Source organism: Mytilus edulis, chromosome 3, assembly GCF_963676685.1.
Source record: "Mytilus edulis chromosome 3, xbMytEdul2.2, whole genome shotgun sequence".
Classification (NCBI taxonomy): Eukaryota; Metazoa; Mollusca; class Bivalvia; order Mytilida; family Mytilidae; genus Mytilus; species Mytilus edulis.
Genome location: NC_092346.1, coordinates 13,966,181 through 13,981,818, shown reverse-complemented (window position 1 = coordinate 13,981,818; position 15,638 = coordinate 13,966,181). Strand labels below are relative to the sequence as shown.

Sequence of the window (15,638 nt, the reverse complement as noted above, 5' to 3'; positions counted from 1 at the left end):
AACACAAATCTAGGGTGCTCACATAATGCAGCTTAACTGCATAAAAACCCTAAACATTGACCAATGAACCATGAAAATTAGTTCAAGGTCAGATGTACCATGCCAGGCAGACATGTACAGCTTACAATCCTTCCATACAACAAATAAAAGTTGACCTATTGCTTATAGTTTAAGATACAACAAATAAAAGTTGCTTATAGTTTAAATCAAGAGTGCACACACTGAAATGTCTCGCCTTCTTTACTAAAGATTGATATTATGTTGATAGTCCTAAATATAAATCTTTACTACTACTATCACATAAACATAACATGATCCAAAAAAATGAGGTCAAGGTCATATAAACCAAACAAGATTTACATGTACACCTTACAATCATTCAATACACTAAATATAGTTAACCTGTTGCTTAGTTTCTAAGAAACAGATTTAACCAAGAAAACTAAACATTCACCAATGAACAATGAAAATAAAGTCAAGGTCAGATGAACCATGTCAGGCAGACATATACAGCTTACAATTCTTCCATACAATAAATATAGTTGACCTATTGCTTTTAGTTTAAGAAAAACAGACCAAAACACTAACTGAACACTGATCAATGAACTGTGAAAATTAGATCAAGGTGAAATAAAAGCGGGAGACTGGCATGTACATCATAAAATATTTCCCTACACCAAATATAGTTGACCTATTGCATATAGATTAGTATTAGAAAAAAGACCAAAACTCAAAAACGTACGTAACATTGACCACTGAACCATAAAATTGAGGTCAAGGTTAGATGACACCTGCCAGCTAGACATGTATACTTAACAACCATTCCATACACCAAATATAGTAGACCTATATCATTCAGTATAAGAAAAACAGACAAAAACGCAAAAACTTTTCTATAACCACTGAACCATGAAATGAGGTCCAGGTCAAAAAACACCTGCCAGTTGGACATATACACCTTACAGTCCTTCCATACACCAAATATAGGAGACCTATTGCTTATAGTATTTGAGATATGGACTTGACCACCAAAACTAAACCTTGTTCACTGATCCATGGAATGAGGTCGAGATCAAGTGAAAACTGCCTGACGGGCATGAGGACCTTGCAAGGTACGCACATACCAAATATAGTTATCCTATTACTTATAATAAGAGAGAAATTAACATTACAAAAAATCTTAACTTTTTTTTTCGAGTAGTCAATGAACCATGAAAATGAGGTCAAGGACATTGGACATGTGACTGACGGAAACTTCGTAACATGAGGCATCTATATTCAAAGTATGGAGCATCTATATACAAAGTATGGAGCATCCAGGTCTTCCAGCCTCTAAAATATAAAGCTTTTAAAAAGTAAGCTAATGCCACCGCCGCCGCCAGATCACTTTCCCTATGATAAGCTATGATAAACAAGTCACAGTTTTCTGCAGCTTTACTATATGTATGTTATTTTCTAATTGCATAAGGCCGTAAAGTGGCATATAGTTGCTTGCATAAACCTCCTTGGGTCTCCACACGGTATTTGTCTCATTATAAATTAGTTTAAACCAGTTAACTGTCAGAAGGCCCTTATATAGAATACCAAATAAGCTAACTGATTAACCAGACCCTTTTTTCAATTTTAATAGATTTGATATAAATGTGTATTAAAATCATTATCTAATACATTTTGTTGAATTATGAAAGTCACTGTCGTGCTACTTAATACAACAGAATGTCCAGTATATTATTAACTTTGAAAGCGTTCCAAGTAAAAAAAAAAATTAGCACTAAGACAACTTGTCTATCAGCCCTGGGCAAGATCTAGAGTAAAAATAATTAGCATATATGTATTTTGAACAGTTGTAATCTGATTTAATTTTCCGATTTACTTAATTATTTCACTTCGATTTACATGCAATATTGCGTAGACCTACACATAAATATGACGCTTGCATCGTCCAGGGCTTTGTCATACTTTAAACTGTCAAACAGATTGCGGAATCAAAAATGCAAATTATTTAAATGGTTTAATGTTAACATGGTGGTAAAAAAACAGGTTTATAAATCATCTCAAATTGAATCACTCAACAGAGTTTTCTGACACAACAGAATAAATGACACAATCACTATTTTCAGAATTTGTCGATTCCCAATGATCAAGAAGATTTTCATCTTTTCAATCTGAAGTCATTACAAACACCATAGTAGATATAGTATTATTAGATTATCAAAAGTTGTACAACTTTACCCCCATCAGAGCTAAAGACAGGTTTATCTATAATTGACCTAGAAAACATAGGCGCATCCATTAACCTCTCATGTGACTGATCCACCATTACAACTGTGAAAAATAATGCATGTGTATTGATCAAAACATAATGGATTTTCAGTTTACATTTGTATTTCCTTTGTTTTCTTATTTATTTCACTATGGATACTGCCGAAAGTTATAAAAAAAAGTGGAGGCATTTCTTGTGCAGTTAATTATTAGTTGTACAAATAATTGTAGAAAATTTCAGATGTGCAAAAAAAATCAATAAATAAAATATGTGAACTATACAAGTTGTGCTTACTGCACACAATCTTTTTTTTTAAATCTTTTTATGAAAGTAAAATTACACTGGCAGATGAATGTTGACACGTAGTCAAATGAAATTATTTATGAAAATTATTCCAATGACTACAGCTGCATCTGCCTCTGTTTGTATAGAAGATTTACATATCAGATGGTCCCAGGATTTTGAAAAGGGGGCCCCGGGTCCTCAAACAAGACACAATTTGTAGTGGAAGCAGTAAAAAGTCTGAATTAACCACGAGTTAAGCTTCAAAAGGGGGACTGGGTACCCCCTAAATCCGTTCCTGTACATTCCTTTAGATAATAACAATGAAACCTACCCGAGACTACATGCATGTAGTTATAATTGGATGCAAATCAAACAAGTATGAAGAGACGATTTTTTTTTTATACATGACGACTATCTTTAGGCTGCAAAATGGACAGATGTTACAACAACATTAACTCAAACAAACATATTGTTTACAGAGGAGTAAAGAGTTCAAAATTGAATAAAATCAGGAAACCAATTCAGCTTACTATATATATATATATATATATATAAAAAAATTTGCGAAAGCAAATTTACAGATCTAACATTGTTGGGTTGATGTTTAGACGAGTTGTATATACATTATGTACACAGCCATGTATCACCATCATTGATGGCGATCCGATGGATACATCTGTTGTAGGGTTGTCACTGACTCAGACGTACTTATAAATATAATTATTTTCTGTGACTGTATCTTACATTAATTTGTAGGATCCTTTACTATAGATAATTTAGCTGATCTGTAACAATAACATCTTCATGCCTTATATATCATGTACTGCAGTACGCCGCTAGATTAAAACTGACGTGGAAAGGTAACACACGGCCAGCGAAAGCTCTTTTTTTGAGAGCCCAGGTGGTCGTGTGGTCTAGCGGGACGGCTGCAGTGCAGGCGATTTGGTGTCACGATATCACAGAAGCATGGGTTCGAATCCCGGCGAGGGAAGAACCAAAAATTTGCGAAAGCAAATTTACAGATCTAACATTGTTGGGTTGATGTTTAGACGAGTTGTATATATATATATATATATATATATACATATTATGAATGACAGTTACACCTTATTGTATACTTGTATTAATATGGAACTAAGTTTTCTTTACTTTAAGCAGAATAAATACACAATTTACTTTTCAACTATGATATTGCAGATCAGCTGTTGCTAGATCGTACTGATGAGGTTAACACTTAATTTGATGTTTGGTTATTTGGGATGGTGTTTTCATATTTCGAAAAGTAAGGCTTGTATATCAACTATAATTTTATTCCTGGGTGCCAGTTCTTGCTGAAAAACTTAAAGGTTTTACAAACAGCTGCATCCATAGACAAATCACAGCAAAACTTACTATTAAGGGCACTTCTCTATAAACCTTGTCTTAATGGTCCATATATGAAGGAATGTGTGCTTAAAGTATATATTCACTTTAGTTGGATGGTCCAATATACATCCCTTATGTAATACTGTTATTCTGTATTTCACTGTATTATACATGTAGGACTCGGAGGTGCGATGGGGATGCTGAAGTGCGATGGTCACGCTGAAGTGTGATGGTCTACGCTGCGTGCGATGGTCCTTTTGCTGAAGCCGATGGTTTTGCAATTACGTTTGGACAATGTGACGTTTTCAAATAATACGTTATCAAATTAAATGGCTCAGTGTTGAAGACCATACTTTGAACTATAACGGTTTACCTTTACAAATTGCGACTTGGATGGAGAGTTGTCTTATTGGCACGTACTTATACTACATCTTATATCTACATAGGCAGGAGAATAAGATTTTGTAGGGTTTCATACGTACAAAGAAAAGGAAACAAAATGAAACGAATGATTCAAATCCAGAACAGTTTTGAGCATTAGAGACAAAAAGATGTCAAACTAAGTCAGACAAAAAACCATGCATGGGGAAAAGACGACTAAAAGATGATCTTTGTCTATAGATGGGCTAACCAGTGTTTGCCGAAGCATGTATAATGCATGCCGAAAACGCTTTGTAAGACAAATTAAATGCATTTTTTGTATTGATCTTAATATTATGTTTTACTTCTCTTCAAGTATACATCACATAATTTTGTGCGGACAACTCGACAATGAAATAAAATTAATTATTAGCAATATGTTTGTGCTATAATTTTGTTTTATTCTTGAGATCAAACCTAGCTGCTTTGTAAGAAAACATGCAATCTTAAAAAATTCTATTGTGCGTATTTATAAACAGTATTCATCTTCTGCAATTCAGTAGGCCTAAATAAACCCGTTTTGTACAAACTTGGTGTACTTCTCAATTTCTGATGCTCAGCTCAGCTTATTCTCAAGCTTGTTTTTACAGAAAAAGCTTCACGTCTCACTATATATTTGAGTCAAGCATTAATTTACTTAGTTGTTTTTATTTCTTAAAAATTGTTATATCAGATAAATAGATAAATGAGTGTTGTGAGCAATTTCTTCGTTATGACATGACAAGAACAAATTACTAGTATATTTGACGAAATTAAAAGTGTCCTGCTTAGTTAGTACTTTAGATGTCACAGTTAGACCAACGCACTTCACCGTATCTAACAACAAGTTAGCGTCACAATGTCACCATCGCTCTTCAGCGTGTTAACCAATGCACTTCAGCGTGGACCATCTCACTTCAGCGTGACCATCGCGGTTCCCAGTCCTACATATATATATCGGGGACTTAATTCATAGGTATATTTTTTTTCAGAAGATGTAAGTAACTGTGCGCCGGAGAAAACAGGCTGTCGAATATCATGAATATAGAACCTTCGGATTAGAGGATTGTTGAATTTTAGGAAGACTCATTATAGGTTGGCATGACTACAGAAATTTCTATGAGTTAGATAAAATCACCTGGTTTTTCTGATATATCACATTCGACCCGCAAGACTATATTTTTATTTATGTATGTGTTATAATAACCAATATTATGATTACCAAATGATTTTAATCGATATGTAACCTGGGATTCCTATTCGTAAATATTATGTCCAGGTTACGTTAATCATATGCAGTCTGGGAAATTTTGTTCACGGTTGTAATGGTGATCGTACTACAACAACGCCTAGGAGTCACGTCTCAAACTAAGGCAGATAATTGGAACCAGATGCTCCGTAGGGAGCAGATTTTTACAACCGCAGAGTTCGAACCCTGAACAGTTGGGGCCCTGAACAAGTATGGACACAACATTCAAGCTTGATACAGCTCTGAATTTGGATTGTGATTAAATAGTTGACACAGCATAGTTTTCTGACACAAAATGAATGTGGTCTAATGAACTTAAAAAAAAATTACCTAGTATTGGCCATGGATTGATTCAGCATATCAAAGAATCCCAAGAATTCAATTTTTTATGAAATCAAACAAAGTTTAATTTTGGACCCTTTTGACCTCAATGTTGACCAATTTGATAACATGGCCCAAAAATCAAAAATCTAAATACATGGTTAAATTTAGCATACCAAAGAACCCCATACATTAATTTTTTGTTGAAATCAAACAAAGTTAAATTTTGGACCCCAATTTGGACCAACTTGAAAACTGAGCCCATAATCAAAAATCTAAATACATGTTAAGATTCAGCATAAATACATGTTAAGATTCAGCATACCAATGAACCCCAAGAATTCAATAATGGTTAAAATCAAACTTAGTTTTATTTTGGACCCTTTGGACAATCACAGTATACCAATTTGAAAACAGGACCCAAAATTAAAAATCTAAATACACGGTTAGATTCGGCATATCAAAGTATCTCAATAATTCAATTACAAAAATTAATGTATTGATGAAATCAAACAAAGTTTAATTTTGGGCCTGTTTGGACCTCATGTGGACCAAATTAAAAACGGGGACCAAATTCAAAAAAAATTATACACGATTAAATTAGATTCAGCATATTTAAGAACCCCAAGAATTCAAGAATAAAACCCCATTGAAATTGGTCAAAAAATAAGCAATTTATACAAAGTATTAGAAAAGTATTGTTTTTGGCCCCTTTTTGGCCCCTAATTTCTAAACAGTTTGGGCCATAACCCCCAACCTTCCTTTTTTAATATTTCCGGTCGAATAACAAAATTTTTTTAATTTTTGCGGTTGTATAAAAACCTGTCTTAAAGAAAAACAGTATATTAAAGGGTATTACAGGACTCTTTATCAGTCAGGGGGCTTATTGAAATAAGGGATTTTTAAATCACTTATTTAAGTATCAAAATTCAAAGTTTTGACACAAATTGTGATTTTGTAGTTTTACCAAAATTTTAATCACATAGATTTAGATAATATCATTTCATTAGTAAAATTGAAAAAAAAAAAACTTTTTGCTTCTTTTAAGGTTTATGCCTTTGATGCAATCATTTAACTACAAATTCTATTTTAGTTGAAAAAATGCTATAAAATGGCTTTACATATAATGAACTGATACTTTCTCAACAGATTTATCCCAGCAGTGGGAGCATTTTTCCAGTAAAATTCAAGGTTTCAAAATTCTTCTGTTCGCGATAAAAATTTCACTGTTCAGGGGTGTTGAAATAAGTGGGAGTTATTAAAATAATGATACTTAAAGAAGTGATTTTCTGAAGGAAATTGAGGTACGATACCTAAACAAGTGATTTGTATGTCATGAATAGAATCACCCGTGTATGACCAGTGAGTTCATGGGCACTTTAAATTTCAATTAGATTTGAACTTTTTGTTCCTTAAAGTATTTCATGTCTCTGATTACTAGTAAAATAATTACATTTGCATCAATACATTTTTTTTAGACAATTCCAGTAAACAACTTTTCATATTAGTACACTAAGGGATTGACTATTTAGGCAGCAACCATTTGATTTTCTGGGGGGGGGGCTATGGGTTTTTTTTCTGGACAAATTTTTTTTTTTTCGCCTGCGTCGAAAAACAATCTATTTTATTTCGCGACAAGTCGAAAACAATTTTTTTCTTTCAATTTTAGCATTACATATAGTGGCAGCTGAGGGTGAAACAAACAATTTTTTTTTCTCAGAATCAAAAACAAATTATTTTTTTCTCCCAAAACTGGAAACAAACTTTTTTTTCCAAAAAAAACCATAGCCCCCCCCCAGAAAATCAAATGGTTGCTGCCTTACTTTTGAAGCTAAATGGTCGGTCCGTAAATGTATTTGTTTCTTTTCAAAAAACATGCAGTCAGGGGCGTTACTTAAACAAGTAACTTTTTTTAGTTACTTATATAGGTAATTTTTGTTTTTAAAAAAGATAAAATTACTCAATAGAGTTATTTTTAATTTCAATAGAAGCAGGGACTAAATGTAGTTTTCATGAATTTTTACATCATTTTATATCATAAATTTACGAATTTGTAAGATTTGAGAGGAGAATAGACATAAAGGGTTATACTTTAAAAATAATGACAAAAATGTTACTTGAATAAGTTATTTTGTACATCTTTGAAAGAATTAGTAATAACACTTATTTAAGGAACATATGTAATTGTTTTGGGTTACAAATTATAAATAACTTCAAGTCTTAATTAATTCATAACTTTCTATCTATTTATATCTGTCTACCTTCAAGATTTTGAAGGAAAACGATATTTTTATAGTCCCAAAAGACCAACCGCCGAACCTTTGACCAAGACGAGTCGATATCAAAGATAAATGCGTCAGAAAAGCAATTAGTGTTTCAGAAGGATTAGATTTTATATTTCATGGGGAAAATAACCAGATGACTGTAAAAATTTGTTAAAACTAGTAGAATTTGTATAATTGGTCACCTATAAAAATAATATTTAAAAAAGTTACTTATATAAGTAATTTTTAAAATAGCCTGGTTTTCAACATTACTTATATAGGTAATTTTAAAAGTTACTTGTTTAAGTAATGCCCCTGACTGATATATGGACATGAATAGTATTTTAAACAATGCTGAAAGTAAAGAAAAGCTGGTACCGACATTTACATTTCAATAAAAACAAGATATTGACTGAAACCTACAAAAATGCTTATTTGGGCCCCTTTTTTGGCCCCTCACTTATTGAAACCCCGCCTCCTCCCTTGGAGCAAGAACCCCAAAAATCAGTTCCAGCCTTTCCTTTGTAGTAAGAAACCTTGCAGTATAATTTCAGAGAGATCCATACACTTAAACCCTAGTTATTGTCTGTAAACTAGAAAAAATGCTTCTTTTTGGCCCTTTTTTGGCCCCTTATTCCTTAATGGTCAGGGATATCAACCCCAAACTGAATCAAAGCCTTCCTTTTGTTATATGGAACCTTGTGGTACAATGTCAGAGAGATCCATACAGTTATACATAAGTTATTGTCCCGAAAGTACAAAAATGATTATTTTGGGCCCCTTTTTTACCCTCACTTCCTAGACTGTTTGCCCCATAACCCTTAAAATATATCCCAACCTTCTACTTTATGTGGTACAATATCAGAGCAATTGAAATACTTATTCAAAACTTATTCTCCTGAAACTAGATAAATGCTTGTTGTGTGTCCCTTTGGGCTCCTAATTTCTAAACCATTGGGACCATAACCTCCAAAATCAATCCCAACCTTCCTTTTGTGGTAGCAAACATTGTGTTAAAATTTTATTGATTTCTATTATACTACTTATACTAAAGTTATTATCCGGAAACCATCTGTCTTCGGATGACGCTGACGAAGACGACGATGACAACGTGATACCAATATATTAATTTTTGCGGTCGTATAAAAAGACAGGAAATATGTACAACCAGATGCTCCGCAGGGCGCAGCTTTATACGACCGCAGAGGTTGAACCCTGAACGGTTGGGGCAAGTATGGACACAACATTCAAGCAGGATTCAGCTCGAAAATTTGGATTGTGATTAAATAGTTGACACAGTATAGGTTTCTGACACAGAATAAATGTGGTCTAATGAACTTAAAATATTTGTTTTGCCTTTGAGCAATTCACTATGCTGTTGAATATTAATCCTCTCAAAAAAATGTTTGAAGAAATTTTCTTTTTATTTATGAAATTTGAAATGAGAAAAATTTAACCCCCCTCCCCATTTTTTTCACATCACCCTTTCCCTTTTACAAAAACTAATCTCAATTCAAAATTCTAATGGAGTTTGCAACAATAACTACACATTTAAATACATCATAAAATATTAAAATGTAAAATAAAGTGCTTGTTCTCACTGAATGGTAAAGATTGTTTTAATATATCAGTTGGTAGTAAAAGTGAATATACATTGTATATTGTATAAAACAATCATTTAAGTTGAGTCAACTACTATTCTGGACAAAGAAAGATAACTCAAATTGAAAATTTCTTGCTATTGCACAATACTGTGCAATTTAATATTTCTTGCTATTGCGCAATACTGTGCAATTGAAGATGTCTTGCTATTGCACAATACTGTGCAATTGAAGATTTCTTGCTATTGTGCAATACTGTGCAATTGAAAATTTCTTGATATTGCACAATACTGTGCAATTGAAGATTTCTTGCTATTGCTGAATACTGTGCAATTGAAAATTTCTTGCTATATTGCACAATACTTAATATAATAATTTTGGATCCTGATTTGAACCAACTTGAAAACTGGGCCCATAATCAAAAATCTAAGTACATGTTTAGATTCAGCATATCAAAAAAGCCCAAGAATTCAATTTTTGTTAAAATCAAACTTAGTTTAATTTTGGACCCTTTGGACTTTAATGTAGACCAATCTGAAAATGGGACCAAAAATTAAGAATCTATATACACAGTTAGATTTGGCATATCAAAGAACCCCAATTATTCAATTTTTGATGAAATCAAACAAAGTTTAATTTTGGACCACGATTTGGACCAACTTGAAAACTGGGCCCATAATCAAAAACCTAAGTACATGTTTAGATTCAGCATATCAAAAAGCCCAAGAATTCAATTTGTGTGAAAATCAAACTAAGTTTAATTTTGGACCCTTTGGACCTTAATGTAGACCAATTTGAAAACGGGACCAAAAATTAAGAATCTACATACACAGTTAGATTCGGCATATCAAAGAACCCCAATTAATCAATTTTTGATGAAATCAAACAAAGTTCAATTTTGGACCCTTTGGGCCCCTTTTTCCTAAACTGTTATGACCAAAACTCCCAAAATCAAACCCAACCTTCCTTTTATGGTCATAAACCTTGTGTTTAAATTTCATAGATTTCTATTTACTTCTACTAAAGTTATGGTGCAAAAAACAAGAATAATGCTTATTTGGGCCCCTTTTTGGCCCCTAATTCCTTAACTGTTGGAACCTTAACTCCCAAAATCAATCTCAACCTTCCTTTTGTGGTTATAAACCTTGTGTTTAAATTTCATTGATTTCTAATTACTAATACTAAAGTTAGTGTGCGAAAACCAAGAATAATGCTTATTTGGGCCCTTTTTTGGCCCCTAATTCCTAAACTGTTGGAACTAAAACTCCCAAAATCAATCCCTACCTTCCTTTTGTGGTCATAAACCTTGTGTCAAAATTTTATAGATTTCTATTTGCTTAAACTAAAAGCTATAGTGCGAAAACCAAGAAAATGCTTATTTGGGCCCTTTTTGGCCCCTAATTCCTACAATGTTGGGACCAAAACTCCCAAAATCAATCACAACCTTCCTTTTGTGGTCATAAACCTTGTGTTAAAATTTCATAGATTTCTATTCATTTTTACTAAAGTTAGAGTGCGAAAACTAAAAGTATTCGGACGACGACGACGCACACGTGATACCAATATACGACCAAATTTTTTTTAATTTTTGCGGTCGTTTAAAAATCTAAGTACATTTTTAGATTCAGCATATCAAAGAACCCCAAGGATTCAATTTTTGTGAAAATCAAATTACCGGTAAGTTTAATTTTGGACCCTTTGGACCTTAATGTAGACCAATTTAAAAACGGGACCAAAAATTAAGAATCTACATACACAGTTAGATTCGGCAAATCAAAGAACCCCAATTATCCAATTTTTGATGAAATCAAACAAAGTTTAATTTTGAACCCTTTGAGCCCCTTATTCCTAAACTGTTGGGACCAAAACTCCCAAAATCAAACCCAACCATCCTTTTATGGTCATAAATCTTGTGTTTAAATTTCATAGATTTCTATATACTAATACTAAAGTTATTGTGCAAAAACCAAGAATAATGCTTATTTGGGCCCTTTATTGGCCCCTAATTCCTAAACTGTTGGGACCAAAACTCCCAAAATCAATCCCAACCTTTCTTTTGTGGTCATAAACCTTGTGTTTAAAGTTCATTGATTTCTATTTACTAATACTAAAGTTATTGTGCGAAAACCAAGAATAATGCTTATTTGGGCCCTTTATTGGCCCCTTATTCCTAAACTGTTGGGACCAAAACTCCCAAAATCAAACCCAACCTTCCTTTAAGGTCATAAATCTCGTGTTTAAATTTCATAGATTTCTATATACTTATACTAAAGTTATGGTGCAAAAACCAAGAATAATGCTTATTTTGGCCCCTTTTTGGCCCCTAATTCCTAAACTGTTGGGACCAAAAACTCTCAAAATCAATCTCAACCTTCCTTTTGTGGTCATAAACCTTGTGAAATTTCATTGATTTCTATTTACTTATACTAAAGTTATTGTGCGAAAACCAAGAATAATGCTTATTTGGGCCCTTTTTGGCCCCTAATTCCTAGACTGTTGGAACCAAAACTCAAAAATCAATCCCAACCTTTCTTTTGTGGTCATAAACCTTGTGTCCACAGATTTCTATTCACTTTTACTAAAGTTAGAGTGCGAAAACTGAAAGTATTCGGACGACAACGATGACGACGACGCAGACAACGACGCCAACGTGATACCAATATACGACCAAAAAATTTTCAATTTTTGCGGTCGTATAAAAAGAAATGGGGTATGTGTCTATGGAACACAGATAATGCCCCCGCTTGCATTTCATATAAAGTTATAAAGGGACATAACTGAAGAAGGGTGAAAGTGACTATACCCAAATGTGGGCTTGATCCGAGTTTTGTGGTAATAATAAAATTGAAAATGGAAATGGGGAATGTGTCAAATATACAACAACCCGACCATAGAACAGACAACAGCAGAAGGTCACCAACAGGTCTTCAATGCAGCGAGAAATTCCTGCACCTGGAGGCGTTCTTCAGCTGGCCCCTAACAAATATATATACTAGTTCAGTGATAATGAACGCCATACTAAACTCCAAATTGTACACAAGAAACTAAAATTAAAAATAATACAAGACTAACAAAGGCCAGAGGCTCCTGACTTGGGACAGGCACAAAAATGCTATACCTCTAGCCAATGTAGAAAAGTAAACGCATAACAATACGCACATTAAAATTCAGTTCAAGAGAAGTCCGAGTCTGATGTCAGAAGATGAACCAAAGAAAATAAACAAAATGACAATAATACATAAATAACAACAGACTACTAGCAGTTAACTGACATGCCAGCTCCAGACTTCAATTAAACTGATTGAAAGATTATGTCTTCATCATATGAATATCAGGCAAAATCCTTCCCGTTAAGAATGTTACCATCATAACATATATGAGAAGAACATAACCTGTGTCATGCCAACAACTTGTTTTTAAATAAATGTGTTTAGTTCCGATGCAAAGACCCTATAAGTGAATCAATATTAACGCCAAAATATTCAATCTTTAATGACCTGACAACAATATCGTAACTATATATATCCCTTCTTAATAAGTCTATTTAAAGGTTTTGTTAGCTTCTGAGGTGAATACTGACATTTTTTGTGCTTTATAAAGAATATTTCCATAAAAAATGGGATGTGAAATACCTGAACGTATAAGAAGACTGCATGTTGAGAACTTGAGCTATACATTATTGATGTGTCTTCTTCAAAATAGCATCGAATTGTTTGCCCTTTAAATTATTTACTTCAGCTGCAAAAAGCTGTAGTTGCTACCTTTCCCTTTTACAAAAGTACAAAAGAATCATATAACTTCCCAGTACATAAACTAGTGTTAACCTTCCTTTAATTCCAAGGTAAACTTTTACTCCCAATATTAAACACTTACATTCAAACGTAAAACCAAAAGCCTATTCTCCGAGATTTAACTTCTAAAATATCACAATATTTAACTGTCAAATATTAACGTTAAACTTTTCAAGATATCAACGACATCATTGATTTCAATAATTTTCATGTATCAACAATCCGCGCCCTGAGTACACTCCCAACAAATCAAGGTCACAATACAATTAACCAATCTTTGCACTTTTAACCTCTAACATTTCTAAGTCATGTAAGTACAAGATGTGATCTCTAACATGAATCTAACATTCAGATTTCAATGTAATCTGACCTCTTATAAAATGAGAACACGAACCCCTACAACTGTTTACCTCTGATATTCCATGGTACTGTATCATTCAAGGTACTTTTCAAAATTTCCATTTCTTTTGTCACTTTCCTATGGTCTTCCTGTAACAATTTATAAGATTCCTTCAGCACCTTAATTTCATCATTAGATCGCTTGATTACTTCTTGATTGGTTTGATCTAGAGATTTGATTTTCAGATGATCACACTCCAGCTTCATTTGTGTTCCACCCAATCTATGAATGGCCTGTAAAAAATAGGATGATACTATTTGCTCACAACTTAAACATGCATGCAACAAATATTACCCAATAGAGATCAAATGGTGTATATGTAAGCAATTATAGATCACAGTAAGGCTTCCAACAATGAACGGAACCCATATTGTATAGTAAGTAAGCTTTTAAAGGCTCCAACAGGCAAAATTTAACAGCCTGATGTATAAACCAAAAAATAATAATGAAAAACAATTATGATAGTCAGCAACCAACAACAACCTCTAAATTACAGGCTCCTGGCTGTTGAGATTGATATAAGTCATGTAAGTATTCTTCTCAAAACAAAAAAATAATTGTAATTGTGTTGCTTTTTTTACTCAATTTAAATATAGTTTTACAACAATAAAAGATAATATAAAAGTATCAACTAGCTTTTAACAGATTTAATTACCAAACAGATGATCTAAGAGTTTTAGTTATAGTACTACATGTATCTCATTCTTTGTAATTAGTATAAAAAAAAATGTCTTGTGAATGTTAATTCTTATTAAACCCAAAGACTTAGTGTCAAGCATTCATTTCTAGGTTATAATCAATCTGTTCTTTTTTTGTGGCTTCAGTGGTATATGTCCCAAAAATTTACAAGAAGTCAAAGAAACTCCTCCAAAAATTAAGAAATATTAACGATGGTAGAGATAATGGTCAACAAAGAAAAAAATGTAAATAAGCACCACTTGTTATTTCTGAAATTGCAGGCTGCTGTGAGTGTGTTGTTAACTTCATAAACTGCAAAAAACACTAACTAATTACATTTATCAGTAAAATATAGAATTTTTAGATAAACAATTTTGCTCTAGATTTTGTCTTTTGATGATGGTGAAGCATATGTCTTACTCATCATAAAAATAATGTAGATGTGGCATGATTGCCAATGTGACAACTACAAAATGTATACACAAGGTATCATTGCCAATGAGCATGATGAGATAACAAACCTATGAAATTCCAAAGTATAATTTATCAACATTCAGGTAAACACAACCATAATATTAAATTTATTAGATTTCAACCGCTCGAAACGGTCCAGAAACAACAAGGGCAGTCGCATAAACAATTTCAAGACTCCCGTAAAATTATCGAACTGTCTTGGACTAAACAACTTCAAACAGCTTATCCCCTGGGTCTAAATGACAATATACTTGGACAAGGGAACATATCTACTACTTCCTCTATTGATATCATGAATATTATTGATAAAAAACAACGAAATAATAGGTCTCATGGGAAACGTATCAATCGAAATCAACGAGTTAAACATCGTATAAATTATACACTTGGTTACCCCCTATCTATATTTAAAAACAATGGTAGGCATCAATTATTATGTTATCTGTCGATACCTGTAACGGCATTGCACAAGGTCATGTTTTTCTCTGGCTGTTTATGACGTCTTTACACTAAATCCATTGGATGTTGGATGTGTACGGATTGATAGT

The 15,638-nt window shown here is 33.0% G+C and overlaps 1 protein-coding gene across 1 annotated transcript in view; it reads right to left on the bottom strand.

Annotated features, from left to right (window-relative positions):
• LOC139515868 (uncharacterized) overlaps positions 1-15,638 on the bottom strand; it is an 80,983-nt gene that overhangs the window by 39,527 nt on the left and 25,818 nt on the right. The window contains exon 4 of the mRNA XM_071305605.1: positions 13,949-14,171. Within this exon, the coding sequence (XP_071161706.1) occupies positions 13,949-14,171 (223 nt within the window). The remainder of the gene's footprint in view (positions 1-13,948; positions 14,172-15,638) is intronic.